At 39.3% G+C, this 21855-nt stretch overlaps 1 protein-coding gene across 1 annotated transcript in view; it reads right to left on the bottom strand.

Moving 5' to 3' along the window:
• The window catches only part of ZNF827 (zinc finger protein 827), an 88117-nt gene that overhangs the window by 28178 nt on the left and 38084 nt on the right, over positions 1-21855 (bottom strand). Inside the window, exons 5-8 of the mRNA XM_026042600.1 lie at positions 18450-18683; positions 5621-5869; positions 4820-4877; positions 89-192 (exon numbers count right to left, since the gene is read on the bottom strand). Coding sequence (XP_025898385.1) covers positions 89-192; positions 4820-4877; positions 5621-5869; positions 18450-18683 — 645 coding nt within the window. The remainder of the gene's footprint in view (positions 1-88; positions 193-4819; positions 4878-5620; positions 5870-18449; positions 18684-21855) is intronic.

Here is a 21855-nt window from a genome sequence, read left to right as displayed (position 1 = left end):
TTGTTTCCTTTGGACAAAGGAGACTGCAGTTTAGGAAAAAAAAAGAAGCTAAACTAGCTGGAAGTAATGAAAGAAAAAGGTATCTGACCTGGTGCAGATGTCCTTCCATGAAGAGCTGTTTCACTAGGCAGCAGATCTTTTGAATTGGAAGTGAACGGTGATTGTCTAAATGTGTCCTCAGAAAAGAAAGGGCTACGAGGAAAACAAGATGTCTTTTTATAAACAAAATAATAAGCAACATAAGAAATAAGCATGACTTTTGACCCTAATATTTTAATATTATAACAAATACCATACCACCACAGGAAGTTCCGTCTCCAGGTGAGGAGCAACTTCTTTACTGCTAGGGTGACAGAGCAGTGGAACAGGCTGCCCAGGGAGGTTGTGGAGTCTCCTTCTCTGGAGGTCTTCAAAACCCGCCTGGATGCCACCCTGTGCCACATGCTCTAGGTGTGCCTGCTTGAGYRGGAAGGTTGGACTAGATGATCTSTARAGGTCCCTTCCAACCTTAAATATTCTGTGATTCTGTGATAATGTTAAAAATCTACATAATTTATAGAATTTATAGAATTATTTCATGTTGGAAGATATGCAGGCTGTGAAGGAAAGCGTGGTGAAGAGGCATGCTTTGGTACAACTGCATCTCAGAATGAACACTGAAGTCTTCCTAAAACATGGTAAATTACAGCATTTCAACATCTCAGATCGGCAATATCACATCACAATATGGATCGTGACAATGTTTCAAGAATTTGTACTCTACTTTCATATCTGGGTAGACCAATATGGACTGTACTGAAAAGGTGGAAAATATTTTAATACATGTTTATGYTGTTTAAAAATCTGATGAATACTGGAATTATGTTCAATACCAAACTGCTAATATTATGTTAAGATGCTGAATGATTCTTCTTTGACATGGCAATCCACATATGAAATGAACTCCATGAATTCTCTTTTCAAAGCAGGAAGCAATTCATATAAGCTAACTCAATGGTGATGTCTTAAAGATTATTAAGTGCAAAGATCATTTTGAAAGCATCTCTATTTCAATCTGAAAAGTTTAAGATGTTTTGGTTTTAATTAACAGGCAATGAAAAGTCATTTTCAACACTGAACAGACATTTCTGTTCTGTTTGGTGCTCAACTAAAAATTACAACAGAAACAAGGCTCCCTTCTCTACAAATACAGACAACAGTAAGATTTAGATCCTCCCAAAAAAACGAAGTTGTGTTTTTTTTTCTTGGAAAGCAGTTTTCCAAAGTAGTATATTTCATCTAAATTCAAAGTATGAATTTCTTCTGAGTAAAATGATGACTACTTTTAAATTTAATCTCTACTGTATTGAGAATCCGTAACAAGCTGCATAACAAGCTGGTTTAGAATAGGTGTTTGAAAGGTGTGGAATAGGAGACCTGCTCATTTCTATAGCCTGCACTTCTTCAGCAATAAAATCCAGGAAACTCTACAGGGTAAGGAACACAGTATCAGCTTTTACGAAGTGTTGCACAGTGTAGAGTCCAGACCCAGTGTGCATGTGCCAACAGCACTAATGAGAGTAACTACACTGGTCCAGGTAGACAAGGTGTCAACCCCAACAATAACACACATGTAAAGCTTTCCCCCCTAGAGTCCTTCTGCAGAGGGCAAGCAATGTGTTCTCTCCTGACTGACTTATGATCACTGCCAGATTTCTTTACCCGTTGTGAAGCTTGTTGATAACTATAGTTAACCTGATTACCAAAAGTGTTTTTAGATCATCTTACTCTCCCATTAGTTTGGGGGTATTATTCATTTTGTGTTGCTTCATACTGGGTATTTAATGGAAATATGTTGTTATTTCTACAGAAGTTTGAATGTAACCACAAACACGCAGTCCACATTGTGCGGGTTGGTAAGACATGAAGCTGCCTGAAACCTGAAAAGTTCAGTGTATGCAGGCAACTGAACAACGTGCAACACTCACGAAAACAAATGATGAAACAGCCTACAGCAAACAGCTCCAACCCACATGTACAAAACTTAACTTTTTCCAAGACTCACAGTCCCACTCAAGGGTAACATAATACAACACAGATTAACACTATACAAAAATATGGTATCATTTACTGCAACTTTCCTCCCACTASTTTAACAATGATCTGAAAGAAAAACACCACCAACAAAAATTTATTACTGTTGTAACTCTTCGGATTCTTGTAACCTGCTCAGGTTTCCTTGCTGGCCAGCCTGTTCGTGTCTCAGATTCAGTCACTGGGACACTGCTCATTGCTTATTCTAAGCAAAATGGATGATCTTAGGTTCATCTACTTCAGGCTAGGCCTCATAACATCAACAAGCTGCTGCTGAAGACTGCACTGTGCTGAGGTCTCAAGGATCTCCCTCTCTGCTAARTTACAGAACCTGCATGGATACCTCTCTTCTGCCCTCCCCTTGAATGGCAGCTAAGTTGCTTCAACTACACCATTTTCTATTTTCTAGATGAAAGAAATTCATCCTGGCATCTTATGCTGGCACACTGACTTCCAGATCATTTGCTTCTCCACTTTCCATTTCAAATCCCAGATGACAGACTCTACCATCAGCCACTGAACTGGGAGGATTTCTCACCAGTTTTGACTCCTTGAACAAACTCCCATGGAAGTATGTATCTACACATTCCAGGAACACTCACAGGAGGCACAGCCACAGGTAAGTGAAAATTAAAACTGTTAATATGGAGTAAGACAGCAAAAAGTACTTTTTTACCCCATCTTACCGAGTTTTGCATGTTTAAGATTCTCATCAATGATGGCTAAATCCCTTCATTCCCCATCTACTCACAGCTGGACAACACTGACCTCACCTTGGCTCTCTGCAGCTTTCAGCAAACTTCACATAACAATCATAATTCAAATGCTTTCCTGTCCTACATCCTCCAGATGTAGGCTGCTTAGCCAAAATAACTACATGCTTCCTTAAGGCAGCATTAGCGCCTCTGTCCTCCACTGGCTGCTCCATCATATTTTATTTCTGAAAGGGTGTCCTACACTCACTATCAAGCAAAGACTTCCAGATGGTCTTTTTGTTTGTTTGTTTTGTTTTGCCAAGTCRATCTGTTTGAACTTGCAAGATTTAGTGACTGACTGACTTCCCATTAGGGAGCTCTGACTCTTCTCATTCATGTCTTCTGTTGATAAGCAAGACAAAAAAAGCACTCGGAAGAAGGGGATCAGGCACTCAGCTTTTCATACCCTCGTGGTCAGCAGACATTATCAGGACTTCTCAGAAAAAAATCAGTGTAAATTTGAGAACAACCAGCTCTGCTACCTTCATGTAAGTTGGCAGCCAGAAAAAGGCRCGGTTATCTTTGAACTGTCCTTAACCTTTCTTGTCTGAATTATCTTTGGTAAATAATCTCTGGAGGTTCTCACACTAGTCCTGCTAGTGACATCATGAGACGYTGAAATCTATTTTGACCTGACTGACAGTATGTGTCAACCTCTCCCCACAGCCCATGCTGGACAGTGAGTGTATAGTTGGACAAGACATGGATTTATCTCTGCATGCAGCTCTCAAATTTATGCTTTGTAAGGAGTTATATATAATAAGGCTATCCAGTCTGCACATTCCATGAAACCCCAAATCAGCAAATATGCAAGTGTTTACAGCAGCCAAAAGTTAAAAGCTTGATTTAATTTTCTTTCAATCTGTAAAACCAAAAGGTCTCTACTATACATTTATGAAGCTGATCAGTTTATTAAAAACAAATTTCTCACAGTTACCATGAATGAATGGGATGGTTCCAGGAATTTAAGAGCAACRTATTTTAGAGTTAATTTCTTCTTCAATTGAAATGTTTTTGAAGTTCTGTCTAGACAAAGTCATCTTAATTAGCAGGCATTGTATGTGCTAAGAGTTTCTGCAGAAGCAGGCTGCAGAAGGTCTCAGTCCATCTCTGATGGAACTCTTCACCACTTCAGCGTGCTCAGTTTCCAGCTCATCCACACTGAACAGAACTTGCAGGGAGGAAATAAACGTGTCCTTGCCCCTGGGTCTAAATGTAGGCTGAAGAGGTTATCAAAGATTTAACTTTTGGACTTGGCACCCAATTCCTGCTTACGCCTCACCTAAATCTTCACTGACTCTCGCTGCACACATTACATGATCTTCAAATCTTCTCACAAAGACACCTCACTTCACCGCTCACTTATATTTAAAGCACTTCTGAGCTCGTTCTCAGCCAAAATATGCACTGGTAAAGTGCAAATTTTTTGGACAGCGTGTGCTCTAATTGTGCCACATTCCTGTACAATTTCATTTACTTTGTTAATATGACTGTAATCTCAATCAAATATTTCATTCACATTGTCTCTTACAGTCTGACTTTTCTCATCTCTGGAAGACATTGAGATGACAAGAATACTCAACTGAAATTTTATTCAAGAAATCCAAGTCTGACAGAAGACTGAATCATAACACCTCTTCTTATATTGGTCCATGTCTTAAAATCCAGTTGTCAGCCTGTTCTTCCCTCAAGCACTGCATGTACTATGCAGTTTCTTTCAAGGTTCTTTATTTTGAAAAAAAAATAGAAAAAATAATTCTTAATATGATGCATGTATACTTGATCAGAGAATGGTAGTTTTGGCACAAAGGTCTTTTGTTTCATGAACTCCAAACAATCAGATCTATAGGCATATTTTTTCCAGCACAGGTTACATTACTGCATGAAAATCTCTTACATTTGCAAGAAAAACATGTATCTGAGTTGGCAAGGCAACATTAACCAATGCCATTTCCACTATAGCTCTACAAATAACAATGGACTGTACTTACCTGGTCGTAGTTCTGATGGTGTTATCTTTATTGTGATTGTGCTCTTTGCTCACCTTTTCTGCAGAGGAACATACATTTTTTTGTGATTACCTTATATAGATACATGGATATGCATATACATAGACAGGCACATAGATAAATAATCATATTTTCTGTATTGGACTTTATTCAGGAGAACTATTTCAATGCTCTTTATTACAGAGTATAATCCAGAATAATTTGGAGCAAATGGTTACAACGTAACTAGAGCATGAGCATGATTTTATTTAAACTGCAAATCCCATCAAAATTGTCCTGCTTCATACTTCAGCGTTACTGCTCCATGCAGAATTTGCAAGGCAAACATTTGTTAAACACAGTGCTGAAAGGAATGTAACAGCTGATGATCTTTGTAAAGAAAAGTGGATGTAACAGCCACAGGGATTCTGCATGCTGCAGCCATTGGCCGCTTACACCAGTAACTGCCATCTATAGACCCCTATACTCTGAGGCCTTGATCAAGCAGCTGTCACAAATTATTTAATTAGCTTTCAAAAAYACAGGATTTGAACTCTGGCTTTTCCAATTCAGTTCAAATATTATGAACCTGACCTGACCATCACTGTGCTCTAAGGCATATGTTAAGTGTAGGGAACATTTGGCAAAGCTTTTGCACTTCAAGTGTGAGGGTAGAAGGGCTCTAGTTCTTATTATTTTTCAGCCATAGCAGGCTCACATCATCATGGCTCCTTACTTAATGGTTCCTTAACAATCTTTCTCAATTCTTTAAGTTTTGCTAGCAACTATTTCCACTGCTTTTACCTGATAACTGGAAGAGCAATTCGGATGCCATCTTCACCGATATATCCTGGCTGAAGAGATTTCTCTCTGGGAGCACACGACCTTCTGGTGCCTTCTGTATGTGTTCACTAATCTCTCGCCCTAATAAAGTGCTGTAGCCAACATTTTGGCTGGGTTGGCTAGGTGACACTGAAGCCTGTGAATCATGAATGTCAACTTCCATGGGTTCTTCTTTTATCTTTACCATCTGGGTTTCTTTGTAACTCTCAGCTGCAAATATGTATTATAAAAAGAAAAACAATTATTTAATTGGGTTACAAATTTTGAGAGCACTCAAAGCAGGAATCACAATTACGAAGCTGTAATTTGTATACAGTATCAAAGCAAATGGAAGAGAAAGCAAGCAGCTGTCTGCCACAGTACTCTTCTGGGGGTTATAAATAGAAGAAATATCTTGAAAATAATTTTTCAAACTAGAGAGCAGACAACACTCACATATTTGTAAATGTGAGAGCTGTATCATTTTCTGTAAAAACTGGGTAATTATATCTTAGTTAGTGAAGCATTGCTTTGTTTATTAAGTGAAGTTACAACTACACACCAGCTCTCAAAATATTAGTGCAGAGGGCTTCATTACAAACTCTAAATCACTCTTTATCAGCTGTTGAAATGGGAATTCAAAGTACCAGCACAGGTAGTTAGAAGTACTGATATGAAGGTGGAGGAAGAAACTTGATTGGCTCCTGTTTATTCTTTTTGGCTTGTCTAGAAAATTCCAAAAAACTATTTGAAGAACCAGTCTGCCATACCAACATATGGTTCTAAGAGGGGACCAGTACTGTGGGGCCTCTGCTTTTCTAAAGCCCCATTTCCTAACTGGCATAGATTTCTTCTCAAAAATTACAAGATGCAATAACATGAATGACCAGTTTCCACTAACCCATCATCCTTCCYTCTCTGCCTTCCTCTCCAGTGCCCTAGCACTAGAAAATAACCTGGCAGTCAATTTGTAGTTCACTGGCTACTCTTGAGCTTCCTCAGAAGCCACTAGGTTGGCTGCAGGAAAGCAACTATTTTGCTTCAAAGTGAAAGCTCTGACACCTCAAAACCAAGGCTCCAAGGTAATTTGCCAGCCCTTTTGGACTCAGATTTTCTGCTGCAAATACAGAAGTTCAAAACCTATGTAATTTGTTCTCAGTTTAGTTTCAGAAACAGATGACTTTTTTTTTTTTTTTTTTTTTTTTTTTTTTTTTTTTTTTTTTTTTTTTTTTTTTTAATAATAACCATTTTTTTGGCATGCCCGTGAAAGGACAAACTGATGCCAGGGCCAATCAGCCCAGCAGGGTTCTGCTGTTGCTGCCTGTGCACTGACCACAAGTAAGCAGTACCTTAAAAAGACAGGAGTATGCCTGAGCGGCACAAGGAAATAAATACATACATGAAATAAATAAATACAATTATGTACCAGAACGAGCATCCAAGCAAGAAATCATTCTGATCAAAACCATATACAGGCTTCACTGTTTTGTCTAAACCTGAATACCTAATTCTGCTACTAACCAAGATACTCAAAACCTTAAAGAAAGAACTGCTTGTTTACTTGTTTAGCACATGCCCTGAAGAGTCTACCTGGAGCCTCAATAGCCCCCACAGCGGACGCCAAGGAAAAGCACAAGTTTAAACTGCTTAGACTTCATGAGCCTAAGAAGAAAGAGACCAACCCTGCATCCAGAAAAGAAGGTGCTAGTCTAGAAAAGGAAGGAAAAGGAGGCTGCAGTAGGGCGCAGGGAAATGCTGCAGCCCACAGGGAGCCAGACAAGCACACAGCTTAACAGCTGAGTGGATTAGGACCCAAGGGAGCAGTCTGGCCCTTCCCTGGCCTTGAGGGACATAATCAGACCCCTGAATGTGGGCCAGCAGGTTAATCACTGCAGACAGGGACTGGCCACCCCGGTAGCAACGTGTCACTGTGCACAGCGAGTTTCCCCACAAAGAGGTTTCTTCATCCTCTGCCTAATTTACTACATAGAAGGATCAGATGCTACAAAAAATAGCGGAAAACCTGTTTGTAAGAGAAAGTTGCTATTTGGTCAGTATTTTCTATTAACTTTGGGCCGAATAGAAAAGGTAAAAAATTCACTAACCACTGGAGTAATCAAACTCCTTCCTCGTTTCAGCCCTCACTTCTAATACACATATGACTGCTTCATTCTCACAGCTGTTGTTCCAGGTATGAAGGTTTCAACCCCATCAGAACTTCTGTATTTAGTTACTCAGTATTTAGATGACACTCGGAGGCACTGTAACACGCTTCAGCCACCCCAACAATATCCTCAAGCTAGTTGGATGGTTGGGGCTAGCAAACTCCAGCCAAGACAAACAGGATCCCTTTAGGATGAAGAAATACATGGTCCACATAAAACAAAAGTGATGCATTCACTAAGTCCTTTTTCATTCCCTTGGTTTCTTCCCTCTCTCCACATTCCTGCTCTTCTTAAGGAGAGAAAAAGAGGCTTTGCTGCTTGTAACTCTTAAAAAAGAAAAATAAATSGAAGGCAGGAGATAAAAGCCATTTGGATATGTTCCAGGAATAATCTAGATCAAGTGCTTTCAGTTTTTTTTTAAATGACATTTCTTAACCTTTAGGAGAAATGTATGAATATTGATAAAAACCTATACCATCTACAATCCACCAGATGTATTTCAGACTTTGGGAATTTTTGTATTGAATTCTCAATTGAAAAAGAATTAGGAAGATTACCATATAACGGCATTTTTCCCTATTTTTTTTTTCTTTTAAGCCTCCATTAGCCTATTCTTATAAAGCCACAGAACATTGCTTCTCCACTGCAAAGCACAAAAATAGTAGGCTGTGCACTGCAAGTGAGCACAGAACGGCAAAGGATTGCATCAGGTAACACTACTGATCAAAACTCAGGTAAATCAACAAACAAATGTGCTCTTCAGATGTCTGAGAGCCATAGCTCTGTGCCCAGCTGCCAAAATTTAGGCGCAGAGTCCAGCAGATCTTTGTTGCTCTCTCTTTTTAAAACACTCTTTCTATTTCTGCTCCTCGTCCACAGTTTAATTCCCTGTCCTGCAAACGCTTTTGAGTCAGACAAACCTACAACCCTGACTGAGGAAAGAGTTCAACAGTACCCACAGCCTTCTGTTCCTCATGATTAACTAGCAATCAAATTAYCCCAACTAAATTTATACATTTGATCATTCCTGTTGTCCTTTCCCTTCCCAGTTGCTCTATCTGACAGAATTCCCCTGCCAAACAGGAGTCCTAGTACTGCCTCATTCCCAACACACACCCACAGAAGTTGGAAGGAGGGGCTCTATGACAATTTTATGAGAATTAAATACAAGGAAATATGGTTAGACAGTCCCAGGAGCAACAGCCATACTATAAGACACAGGCACACAACTCAGCTGTGTGTGATCCTGTGCTGGAGAAAAGACTGAAATTAAGGTTACGCCGGTATCTGTCTCACTGCACACACAGTCAATGATAATTCTTTGCAGATTACTTTCTCTTCTCTGCTATGGACAATCCATCTGTGGAGGAAGGAGATCCCCCTTCTTTCCTTAAATAGCTATCCCACATGCTCACAGCGCAGCTGAAGACTTTAAAACCAAGGACTGATACATGAAAGGTGGCCAAGGACTTCTACACTGAAAGGTATCTAGGTTCAAATAGTTAAAATCATGATAGCTTTGATTTTTTTCCCTCTCTTCTGTACTTCTCTTTGAGTGGATGGGCTAGATTAAATAAATTGCAGTGTATCAAACTACAGAGTTAGTATGTAAGAGTCATTTTCTGTAGCCTAGCGTAAAAGTACACAGACCCCTAATACCCAACAAAATCAGGGAGAGTTAAAGATTCAAGCAACTTTAAAAGATCTGGACCTTGTGCTGCAAAACATGGTCTGCTCTTCCTTTAAAACTAGCCTGGATGCAGCTCCAGGATCACTGTGCAGCAGCAAGCAGCGCTCCTCTCAAAGAGGATGAGGTACATGACTCAACAGGCTTGTTTTTCTGCTCCAGTTTAACAAAACAAGCAAAAGCTATTGCATTCACACGTATACTACCACTGTTTCTTTACGGAGCCTGCTCTTAAATCACATCATCTACAGAGTCCTCACGGATTGGGTCCTGTTCACACCAAGTGAGAAAATTTTCCACATCAGACATGACAAATGAAGTACTGGGGAGGCTCCTTCCAGAAGGAAGTGATTTCTTCTACAGCTTTTAGGATCTCTGGCACTCACAAGTAAAATAAATTACATAACAAAGATGGATTTTAAACAAACCACACCAAATCAGAAAAATAGTTGTGCTAGATAGAAGCGCCACAGTCCAATAGGCAAATGAAAATGGTGTAGGTACGGTGAGAGGGAGGAAGGAAAAACTGTATTTTCAAAATCTCCACAACCACTGTGATTTCACTGGTCCCAAACATTTTAAAATAGTCTAATTCAAAACTGGCATGTTGATTTAGATTAAAAATAGAGTGCCTTGTTAATATCTTCAGAACATGCATAAGATGTTACCAATGTCATGAAAAATGCAGTTCTTCTTGCATTAAAAAAAGAAGAAAATAAAAAAATAAATAGACTTCACACAGGTATTACAAGTAGAACTACAGAGAAAACTCACTTTTTACTATAACTGCAATTTAAGTTATCTTAAAACCAACAGGTTTATTACAATGGTAAAAATAACTATAGGCACTTGTTCAATATTTCTCAATTCTAGATGTCAAAAGCAGTTTATAAGATATGTAAAAATAGTACTTATTTTACAAATCAAGATATTGAAATAGAGTCAGACTCTCAGGAATGCACCTGTCCAAGTTGTTTTCGATTTGCAAACTTGCTTTTGCTGCATATATATATATACATATATCAATATTCAGGATGAAATTTAGTAATAATAGTAATATACCACTGGTGAAAACATATGTAAAAAGGCAGACTTTCAAAGTCCAGTTCAAAGCAATTTGCTAAGACTCCACCTGCCCGTCAGTTGCAGGACCAACTCGCAAAGTGAGAAGGGACAAGAAGGGACTCTGTGGCTGCTGCAAGGCAGACACTGTCGAAGCACCCTCAGGCCCTCTGGGCACTTGACCTACTGTCTCACCTGACAAGCACGAGAACACTTTGGCACACACCGTGCCTGCATGCCCAGGCACACRCTCAGGGTCTGCTGCAGAGCATTTCAAAAAATTCCCCTCCTTTAGACATGCGGGACTAGGGGTGCACTGCAGAGAGTACCTACTGCCATCCCTGCAACGATCCAATCTCTGGTACTACCATCTGGCCTAGCAGAATTACAGTGCCTCAATGTCTAGAGCAAAAGTTGGACTAGATGAACGCTGGAGGTTCCTTCCAAACTAAATTACTCCATGAACTGCTAGTGCTACATTAAAGTGGTTGCAGCTTTTATTTGGCCAAATTTTGACAATCTCCAAGAAACCAAATGCTACAGTCACTCAGGACATCTTGTGTACTGCTTATGCTAGTGCTGTACAGCAACCCAGGTGACGAATTATTTCTTGAGGTTTAATTTGAATCTCCCAACCCATAAGCTGTAGCTGTCTTTACTAACAGCAAATATGGAGAAGAGTTTGACTTCATGGTTTTTGTAAGGCTCCTCCAAGGGGTTGCATGCTGTGATTAGATCTGCCTTTACCTTCCCTGTTGCCAGACACAGCATGTCCAGCTCTCTCAACGCCTCCTTGTAGTCCTTGAGCCCCTCAGCTATGCTGGCAGCTCTCCTTGAGGCTCTTTGCACTTCTCAACAGCCCTTCTGAACCAGGCAGCCCCCCCTTCCCTAACTGGCTGAGTGTGCTACATGCAGCCTTACTAGCTCAAAGTAGGGAGGGCTAATCATGTATCTCCTTCTCTGTAGTGTTTTTCTCTAATGCAGCACAGCATGCTTTTTGCCTCACTTGAGAAGAAAGTAAAATCAAGTGCAGAGCATTAATAAAAAATACAACTTCTGTTGTAAATATTGCTTTTGCTGATACGATGGCTGTACAATGACTTTCCACTGCTGAAATCAAATGAATTTTTTTTTGAAGTCACTTACCCTTCTTCCCCGCATTTGATTTGAAAACACATCCTATAGAATAAAATTCAATATAAAATTCTAAGTTGCTCATATTTGCTGAAATGCCCATCAGCTTTACAAATCAGCTTTGTGAATCAGCTTAGAAAAGAGTCTTCTTTGCATGTCCCCAGAATTGGACTTGTGTGCTAGCTTTCACAATTGACCAGACAGGGATACCCAGTGGGTCAACTTGTACCAACTTAAAAGTCTTGCAAAGAGAGAATGAGGCACTTTGTTATGCTAATTGTGCTCATTTGCTACAAATAAACATGCCTGGAAAGAGCTTAAATAAAACCTCACAGGTAGGGAACAGCTGGCAAGGCCTGGAGGTTCTGCTACAGAGGCACAAGAAGTAACATCTGACATTCCCTAGGGTACTTGATTTTTTTTTCACTATTTTTTTTTTCTCGGACTGCAGTGTTCTGTAAGAGAATGATGATGAGGTTTGACTCAATGCAACAGAATTCTGCCTTAAAAAAAAAAAAACTCTACTAAATGGTTGATTTTTTTAAAGCCGAAATTCAGAAATCCCATGCTATAGAGTTTTGTAACTGTAGGCTCAGTTTGACAGAAATGCCAAAAAAACAACAAGATAAAGGAATAAATTAAAGCAACAGACTAGTCCGAAGTTGCCATATSCCTCTGCCACTCCTTCTGTTTAAGTGGTATGAGCATGGTTCTTATTTGGAAGATAAAATTCACAGAATAGCCTACTCTTTACTCACAAAGTAGAAATCAAAATGAATTTGATAAAACAACTGCACACATAGTGAATTATTAACTTGTACAACACACTCCAAACTACGCAAGTCTCCCAGTTCTGGAAAAATCTAGTCTAGCATTCCCACTGCAAGCTGTACCTTCACAAAGAGCCTGGCTCCAATTCTCCTGTCTTATCAAGCTGTCTCTGCAAAGGCAAGAGGGACTGTGAGAGGTTCTTCTGTAAATAGTGCATGTCCACAATTCCTGATGTTTTGAAAAGTCTGCACGATCCCTTTCCATAGCTTTAGGGCCCATCCTGATGGCTAAACATCATCAAGGAACAGGAGGAAAGCTAAAGATCAAGGGGGCTTGTTTAAACACTTCACTGAAAAACTACAAACACTCTTTCACCTCTAAACATCAAAGGAAGCACAGAGGTATTTTTTAATATTAAGACTAAAATAAAGCTTTTCTCAAATAATTCACAATCATTTTCACTTTTTTTGTTGGGGAAAAAACAACAGCTAGCCATGAACTTTAACCTCTTGATTGGACTTAACGCTGGGAGCTCTAGCTCCCATCAACAGGAAGTCCTTTTTTTGGCCTTTCCTGCTTACTTTTCCATGCTTCTACAGAAGCAACTGCTGTTGCTCAGAGCCGTCCAATGCTCTGTTTAGAGATCAAGGAGGGAGGAAAATAAAGGCAACCTCTCCTAAATTTTCMCTTCTCCCTGTTTCATAGGCTCCCTACAGGGAAAAAAAGGCCTCTCAATCATACCCCTACAAGCTAGGCATCAAGACCTGAGAGGTATGAAGCAACTGGCAAAATATATTTTTCCAAGCCAGCAGCCTTGCTCCTACAAGCACATCATTCTCACTGGCTTCTCAGCACAGTCCACAGAGCTCTTGAAAGAAATAACAAGGCGGCAAGTTTTGCTCCTTTCCTCTCTCCCCCTACCATCCGCAAATGTAGCGATGGACTTCCTCACCACAGTAACAATAAACCAAAATAGCCCCAACATAATCCATGAAAGCTGGTAAGATTTCATGACTGTTAAGAAAAATAGCATGCCAGTCACGGTCTCCTTTTTGTTTTTACTTTTGTTAATTCACTCTGCTGATGACAATCAAGTATTAAGCTACTGAAGCCTTGAACAAGGTTACTCCGCTACCAGCTGGCCAGTCACACAAGCACAGCACTTTGCTTACCAATCTTTTAAAACTGACAACTGATACAATTGTTCAATAAAATTAATTAAGCGGCACAAAATGAGAAGTTAGWAAAAATGTTCAAAAGTGGGTAATACTTGATTAAAAATTAAAAAGTTGTTCTGAAAGAGAAACTGTCATATCAGTAAACAGTTATAAGAGGCATTGGTCAAGAACGGTCTTAGAAGCAATTTTATGTAAGATTTTTCTTCATGACCTTGGCACAAAAAGCAACTAGACACTAATTAAATTTGCTGATTAGGAGGCATTGTTGGGAATTGAAATATTCCAAGAAGAACAGTATGACCTGAGGACTGAAATACAAGAAAACCAAAGCAATTGGATAGTACAAAGTCACACATTTGCTATTGATAACGAGTATATCTGCAATACATGGAGAATTGATTCACGGTAAAAAATAAAGGAGGAAAAGGCTGGCATTACTATGCAAAATGACTACACTTTACAAAAAAGTGTAAAAAAAGTGAGTCAGACAAGATTTCTAGAAAAGAGTTGGACATACTAATGTCATAGTTCATGGCACCATGGTAAGACCTTATGAATGAAAAAACAGTATAAAAGAAAATAGAAGAGATTTTATATACCTTCAGTTGTGCATTAATTTTTGCAAAAGAACAGAAAAAAAATATACTTATGAAAGATAATATATGTCAAAATACATTAGTAGAAGGAATATTTCAACACAGAATGTTTTCCTTTAGACTTTAACATTAGCATGTAAATGAAAATATTTTAAAATTCTGTCTCCACTGAAATCCTTCATCTTAAAAGACTGAGTGTATAAAATTGACCATAGTTCACTTGGTTCATCATAGAGTTAAACATCCTCAGAATTAGCTTTATTTTTTCCATAAAAGAAAACTGGTAGGAATACTGGGTGTCTTTGAAATACTTTTTTCCCCTTTCTTCTAAGTGATTTCATGGAAAAATCTTGCAAGGATGGAAACCTGCCAAATTGAAAGTAAACTACCAGGCTCCATTATCTCCTTATTTTTTTTTGGATTACCATTATGTCTAGTTTCACTTAAGAGTTAGTAACAGATAGCTCACTCGTAGATTTGTTCAAACAATGGTAGCTACTTTAGATGCTTCTGTAAAATGTAGCTATAAGGTATGCACTCACGTAYGCACTGAGGCTGAAACTTTACCTGCTAATCCACAAAGACTGTATCTTCCAAGCGGAAGGTACTGGAAAAAAAGRTTCTAATTAGACATACCCAAGAGATATTAGCCTTCCTAGTTTGATGGGACAATTAATAAGCCTTCATCAGGAGTCTCTAAAATTTATGTCTTGATCAGCTACCAAGCTTGTGAATCATAAGGAAGAAGATCTGTACTCAAGTGGAACACAGCATAGATTTTTTTTTTTTTTTTAAATAAAAAGACATATTTGTCTCCAGAAAAGGTCCCATTCCACTAAAGCAGCATCCAGGCTAAGGGCTTTACCTTAAGGTTGTTCGCTACTAGAAGCACGTCTATAACTTTTTACTTTTTTCAACTTTTTTTTTCTCTGAAGAAAGAGGTAATCTTGTGCAGTTCAGCTAATATAAGTAGCCTTATATTCAATTCACTCATTTCTGTACACATACAGAATTCACAGAATTCACAGAATTCAGAGAATATTTAAGGTTGGAAGGGACCTCTACAAATCATCTAGTCCAACCTTCCTGCTCAAGCAGGCACACCTAGAGCATGTGGCACAGGGTGGCATCCAGGCGGGTTTGGAAGACCTCCAGAGTAGGAGACTCCACAACCTCCCTGGGCAGCCTGTTCCACTGCTCTGTCACCCTAACAGTAAAGAAGTTGCTCCTCACCTGGAGACGGAACTTCTTGTGCTTCAGCTTGTGGCCATTACCCCTCGTCCTATCGCTGGCCACCAGTGAGAACAGCYTGTCCCCTTCCTCCCTGCATTCTCCCTTCCTGAACTTATACATATTAATCATATCCCCTCTGAGCCTTCTCTTCTCCAGAGAAAACAGGCCCAGCTCACTCAGCMTCTCTTCATACGAGAGATGTTCCATTCCCTTAATCATCCTGGTTGCCCTTCTCTGGACCCTCTCSAGAAGCTCCACGTCCCTCCTATACTGGGGTGCCTAGAACTGCACACAGTACTCCAGGTGCGGCCTCACCAGAGCTGAGGAGAGGGGCAGAATCACCTCCCTTGACCTGCTGGCAACACTCCTCCTGATGCAGGCCAGGATCCCATTGGCCTTCTTGGCCACGAGGGCACACTGCTCACTCATGGTTAACTTAGTGTCAACCAGGACTCCCAGGTCCCTCTCCGTGGAGGTACCTTCCAGCAGGTCSACCCCTAATCTGTACTGATGCCTGGGGTTATTCCTCCCCAGGTGCAGGACCCTGCACTTGTCCTTATTGAACCTCAKGAGGTTCCTCTCTGCCCAACTCTCCAGCCTGTCCAGGTCCCTCTGGATGGCAGCACAGCCCTCCGGAGTGTCGGCCACTCCACCCAGCTTGGTGTCATCTGCAAAAATACTACTACATCAGAAACACTTTGCCAAATTYGTATGCAGTACAGGTTTTTGATAGTTATTACTAAATACAATATAGTGCAGACAACAAGGGAGAGATGCAATCCATTTGGTTTTTACCAGGCATATATAGAGTCTGGAAGGACCATGCCCAATTATAAAATTTATCAAATTTCATGAGTGCAGAAAATTTCCCACAGACATTAGAACATTCAGATATTACCATTCCTTTCCATTGTTTAGTTCCTTTGTGTATCAGAAAATAAAGAGATTTCTTCTTTTGTTCTAAGAAATGACTTATTTGTTTAAATTCTAAATCACTAAAAATATAGTGCAGAATTTGAGGAGACAAGAGTGATCTCAGAAGATTCTATTAGATAATCATGAAAAAAATAAAAAAGATTAYTCACTTTAGATTTTACTCTTATATTTGACCTGCATTAAACTGTATCAACACTTTCCTTCTTCGGGCTACTTCAGATGTAATTCAGAAAAGCTGAAAATAGTACTTAAAATCAGGTTAGTATAACCCCACCTGCTGGGCGATTCAGGAATACCAGCTGCAACAATATGGAATTTGTGAATAAATAAGTTTAAGTCTTTTCCTTTAAATTTGACAAWTAATTCAAGAAATCACTACCAGCAAAAACTGCTCAATCACCAGGAGAGCCAAAATGTGTTACTAATTTCTTACTGTAACCTTTAAACACAGAGAGTTGCCAACAGAAGTGACTGAAGACTTGACTAAGATTTTATATACCAGATTTCACCACTTTGAACAAAGATACAAGGCATCAATATTCTAACACACTTAAATCTATTAAAAAGAAAAAAAAACCACCAMCAACAACAAAAATTATTTGATCACAGCCAGCTCCTCGTAAATTTAAGACACAGTCAAGAATCCTAGTATCTCTCAGGTACTTGAAGAAACCTTAAGCTACAGAGCTCTTTCTCTAAGGAAATAGTGCATTTATATATACTAAGAAAAACAGATTCATTGGTTAACATTCATTAGACCATAATGTTCTGTTTCTCAAACACCCTACTTGAAACAGTTATTAGAAGCAACCGTGCACTATGTCAATAATAAAATCTTTGCTATTTGGGATTCTGTGAAAAATTGGGAAACTTCTGCTTTGATCAGTTATCATACATAGGATTCACTTTTTGCACCATTAAACAACATGGATGCCTGCAAATCACAGATTTGAAGTCTTAGGCAATTAAATCTGCAGGTATGAACATAAAAGAATTAATGACATGCTAGAATTTATGGAGGAGAATTTATTCAGTTGACGTCTTTTAGATAAAAAAAAGTTAAAATTCAATTTTCRACAGTATTCAATCAAGCCAAATAATTTCAGACAGATTTGGCAAGGATCTCAAAAGTTGCTGAACTTGTAAGTACTTCCACTGGCACTTTGGCATACTTCAAAACAAAAAATAAGTGTGGTCTAGTTCTGGAGATGACTTCAAAGCTAGCTGATCCAGCTGGGGTGGGGAAATATCACTCCTGGCCTCTCAGATTAACTTTCTCTTCYTGCTACTAAAAGCTGAAGTGCATTAGAGGTTCAAAGCTTTTCCATCATTCACTTAAGTCTGCTCCCAGCAGGGAGAATTCAATTCCTTTACTCTTGATCAAGTTAAACATTCCTTCCTCAATTTTGACAATTAAACAAAGCATAATTAGCAGAACATACATTTTCCTTTGATTCTCTCCAACTCTAAAAGTACATACATGACTGCACATGCATGCATAGCGTCCAACCAGATGGATGTATTAGTAAGATAATGCAGGCAAGTGCAAGTGGTTTCCCTATCCAATGAAAGCTGTCTCAGTTTACATTATCTTCTTAATAGGGTATCTTACAATTCTGAGTTCAAGACGTTGTGAGAAAAAAACAGAAGGCTTTAAAAAGCCTGTAATTTATAAAGCTTTATCACGTATAGCTCAATACAGACACACATTTTTATGATGTTAATGAAGTGACACAGATGACGATAGATTGGTATGAACACGTTTCGGTATATTTTAAGCTGACAGTATCTAAAAGCTTTAAGTCATCAGTCCTTTTGACTTACCCCATAGTCATTAATTTGAAGACCACTGAATCTGCACAGCACAGACAATTAGATGCTAAAGTAACAGACCAAATGGAGATGTCTGACATATATGAACCTGCAGAGATGGATATTTTCATTTGTTCCTTCACTTGGCTAATAAAGCCAGGCCTTAATTCTATAAAGCAACCCTGTAGCATACAAGAAATAAAAAAGCTATTGAATATTTTTAAATTAATTAACTACCTGATAGCTTCATGAGGAGCTCAGATGCAGCCTTGACTGATATGTCCTGCCTCATCACATTTGCCTGAGCTTCCTGTGTCTTGAGTTTCTCCTCAGGGATGCTTGGGGCTGAGGCTTCAGATCCCTGGCTGAACACATAGCTGGACTGAGACAAGGTTGAACTTGCAGCTTCTTCATCCTTAGGTTCATCTTTCACTTTAAATTTAGGAGTCAGGGGTTCTTTTTGATTTGCAGCTGCCAAGGGAAGGGGGGGAAAAAAAAAAACTAGATTTAATGAGGTGTGCAATGCATAATCATAGAGCAGTTAGTAACAGGAAGAAACCACAACCTGAGAAATGCTAGAGCAGGTGCTGGAAGCAAGAGCATTCAACAGTATTCACAAGGTAAACACATGCATCTTTTAAAAAAGAAATAGTTCTTAAATGCAAAAACTACATGTATCAGAGCTTAAGGACTCAAGGAAACATCCTTCTTTTCTTTCTTCTTGCGTCCTTACTCCTACAGACATTCGCTGGTCATCGGTTTGTACGTCTTCCAGAGTCCTGATGGAAGTTTAAAATACATTTTTACATAAGGGCCAATTTGGAAATGGGTATGCAGACGTGGGTATTACATATTAAGTTCTTAAAAAGAAAATGAAGAAGAGAGAGGAGATCAAGAATAAAAATAGGGCACGTAAGAGGGGAGAAAGGGGAAATGAAGACAACAGCCAAGTCATAATTCTAAAAGTTGGTATCAGTTATCTGACCAAAGTGAAGAGAGGGATTCTCAAAGTGAAGAGGGAGATTTTTAGAAGACAACTCTGCACTGTAAGATTCTACTAAAGCATTGTTTGTGGGTTTACATGAGTAAAAAAGAAAAATGGCCTTTCAAATACTTGACACAAGCAGCTGCACAGMCTCAGAGAAGGATACAGAGACCTTGGGACTGCTTAAAAGCTACACACTGAACTCTACTGTTGCTGAATGGTGTGAAAGAACAGAGCCAGGTCTCTTGCATTGGCTTTGGTACAAGAAATTAAAATCAAAAATATATGTTAAGCAATACTTTCAAACTCAAGCAATATGGATTCACAGACACTTGCTTGTCTACATGCCTAATAGGAGTTTAAAGAAGCTATACTTTTTCACCATTTTTAATTCTTTATATTTGACCAGTGACATATACTTACTCCCATTACCAGCCAGCAGCTTTTTCTTGTTTAAGCATTCAGCTTAAATGCACACACACACAGCAATGACTTCCACAGCACCCCAAACTTTGGTGAAGTTGCATCATTGCTACCCTATCTTTCCACAAGTATGAACGAAAAAGCATAGTCCCCATTTTCTTTAAGTTCTCTCATCATTTACCTCACTACCCTTCTCTTACCCCACACCACATTCCTCTGGCTACCCTCACAAATCTTGCAGTTGAGCTCTACAAGAGCTCTGGGATCTAGCAGATCTCATGGAAGAGAGATGTGCTCCACAAGCCCATTAGAGGCCAAAGCGCCTTGCCTGCTGCAGAGAGCCAACGGCTCCACAGCCTGGCTCAGGAGCTGCAGTAACATCCAGCTGAAGGGGCAGAGTGAGAGCATTTCACCCTAGTCCAATCCAGCAAAGTCCACCTGCCCTTGGTCTACTTTCTCCTCCACTTCACAGTTGCGTCAGCCTCACCATGTTTGCTTCCTGACATCCTAGTCAGCACAATTTACGTCTTTCTACTTACCCTCCAAGACTTCATGTTTCAGGCTAATTTCCTAAAATACTCTCCTTCTCAGCAAAATATCTCCTCCTAGAGTCTGCAGTAGAGAGAAAGCAGTTTCTCTCTCAGGTAGCAGTTCATATGCATTAATAACACTACTAGGAATGATTTTTTTCTTTTAAAGGAAGAAAAAGTAGCAGCAGCATTAAACATTAAARTATACATTAATTCACCAAAATATTGGTCAAAGCTCTCTGAGTAATCTAACTCTACCAAGGCTCTTAGAAGAAAAATCTGTGCATCAACTTTACCCAGATCTACATCTTTTGCCTACCTTAGTTTATTCCGGGGCCTGATGTAGGGCAATGAATGGTCATCAGAAAACAAAGAAAACCACCACCAAATCAAACCTGAAAACGGAAACTGGAACCTGAGCAACAAGTTAAGGAAGGCAAACATTGAACTGGGAAGCCAGCTAAGTTTCTGCCCATAAAATCCGTCAGGTAGAGGAAGTACTATAGACCAGGTCAGCAGACAATTTTACCATTTAGAAATACTGAGGTGATATTAAACTACCTCAGATCACTTTAACGTGATATCCATTTGACATGCTCMATCATAAGCCAGGTTAAAAAAAATGTCAAATCATCTACACAGAAGTAGTAACTGAATTTATATAATATCACAGCATTGAAGTGGGAGCTTGTTGCAGAGTCAGGATCTATAGCAAGAGATGCCTTTTTCTGTTACTACAAAAAGGGGGAAGTGGCAAGCAGCACTTCAGGAAAAGATTAGTATTTATTACTCCCTCTTATCAGCAAACCAAACGCAGAGGCCAACTTGACCCTAACAAAGGGAAGGACCAAACAGCAGTTCTCTGCTCTTTGTTAACACAGAACCTGTGGGTCTCCTTAAACTCTATGACAGGAAATCAAGTTTTAACAGTCCAGGAAACTARCAAGTCAAGCTAGATCATACTGATACTCAGAGTTAAAGAAGTTTCATTATATTGTTGCATACAGGACAACTTTGGAAAGGCACCAAATTTTGCTTCCTTCCCACCTCTCATTTTCCCCTTCTTTCCCTGCCTCCCAGGGTAGCTCTCCCAACATGGCATCACATACTGCCACAAGCCATCACTCCGTCACTATTCTGAACTACTGCCCAGAAGGAGCTGAAACCACACTAATATCAGTGGCCACTAACTGGTTTCAAAACTACTGCTACAGCCTATGACTCTTTTACTCTTTCCTGAAAGACGTTAAAGTAAACTCCAAACTAAATGAAGCCTATATAGAAGGAGAGATAAGAAAGAGGATGGTGGCCCTACTTATCAGATCCATAGATTAGAGATAAAAAAATCCCTTTGCCTCTATCTTGTCTTGGATCCACAGTACAGGCAGTCATATTAGGGAGAACAATAAGCAGAGGTAAGAAAAAAGGCTGAAAAAAAGAAAAGTTGATAGAAACTAATTCAGAAAGAAAATCTACAACTGAAAAAAAAACCCTTAAAAAATAGGATTAGAGAAGGATTAAAGAGATGGTATTGAAGTTTACTTAAGTTTCTTTGAACTATTCCTGGAAGGAGTAACATCCCCCATCTACATTGAAAAATAGATGCACATACATACACTTAACTTGTATTTAACTTATATTCATTCTGATTTGCAATATGAACAGACTGACAGATTAGTTGCCTGTGGACTGAATCCAAAACAGA

This window comes from Nothoprocta perdicaria, unplaced genomic scaffold (assembly GCF_003342845.1).
Source record: "Nothoprocta perdicaria isolate Ctin4 unplaced genomic scaffold, notPer1 scaffold_31, whole genome shotgun sequence".
In the NCBI taxonomy this organism is placed as follows: domain Eukaryota; kingdom Metazoa; phylum Chordata; class Aves; order Tinamiformes; family Tinamidae; genus Nothoprocta; species Nothoprocta perdicaria.
Note: the sequence above shows the minus strand (reverse complement) of the source record. Positions and strands in the feature narration are given on the sequence as shown.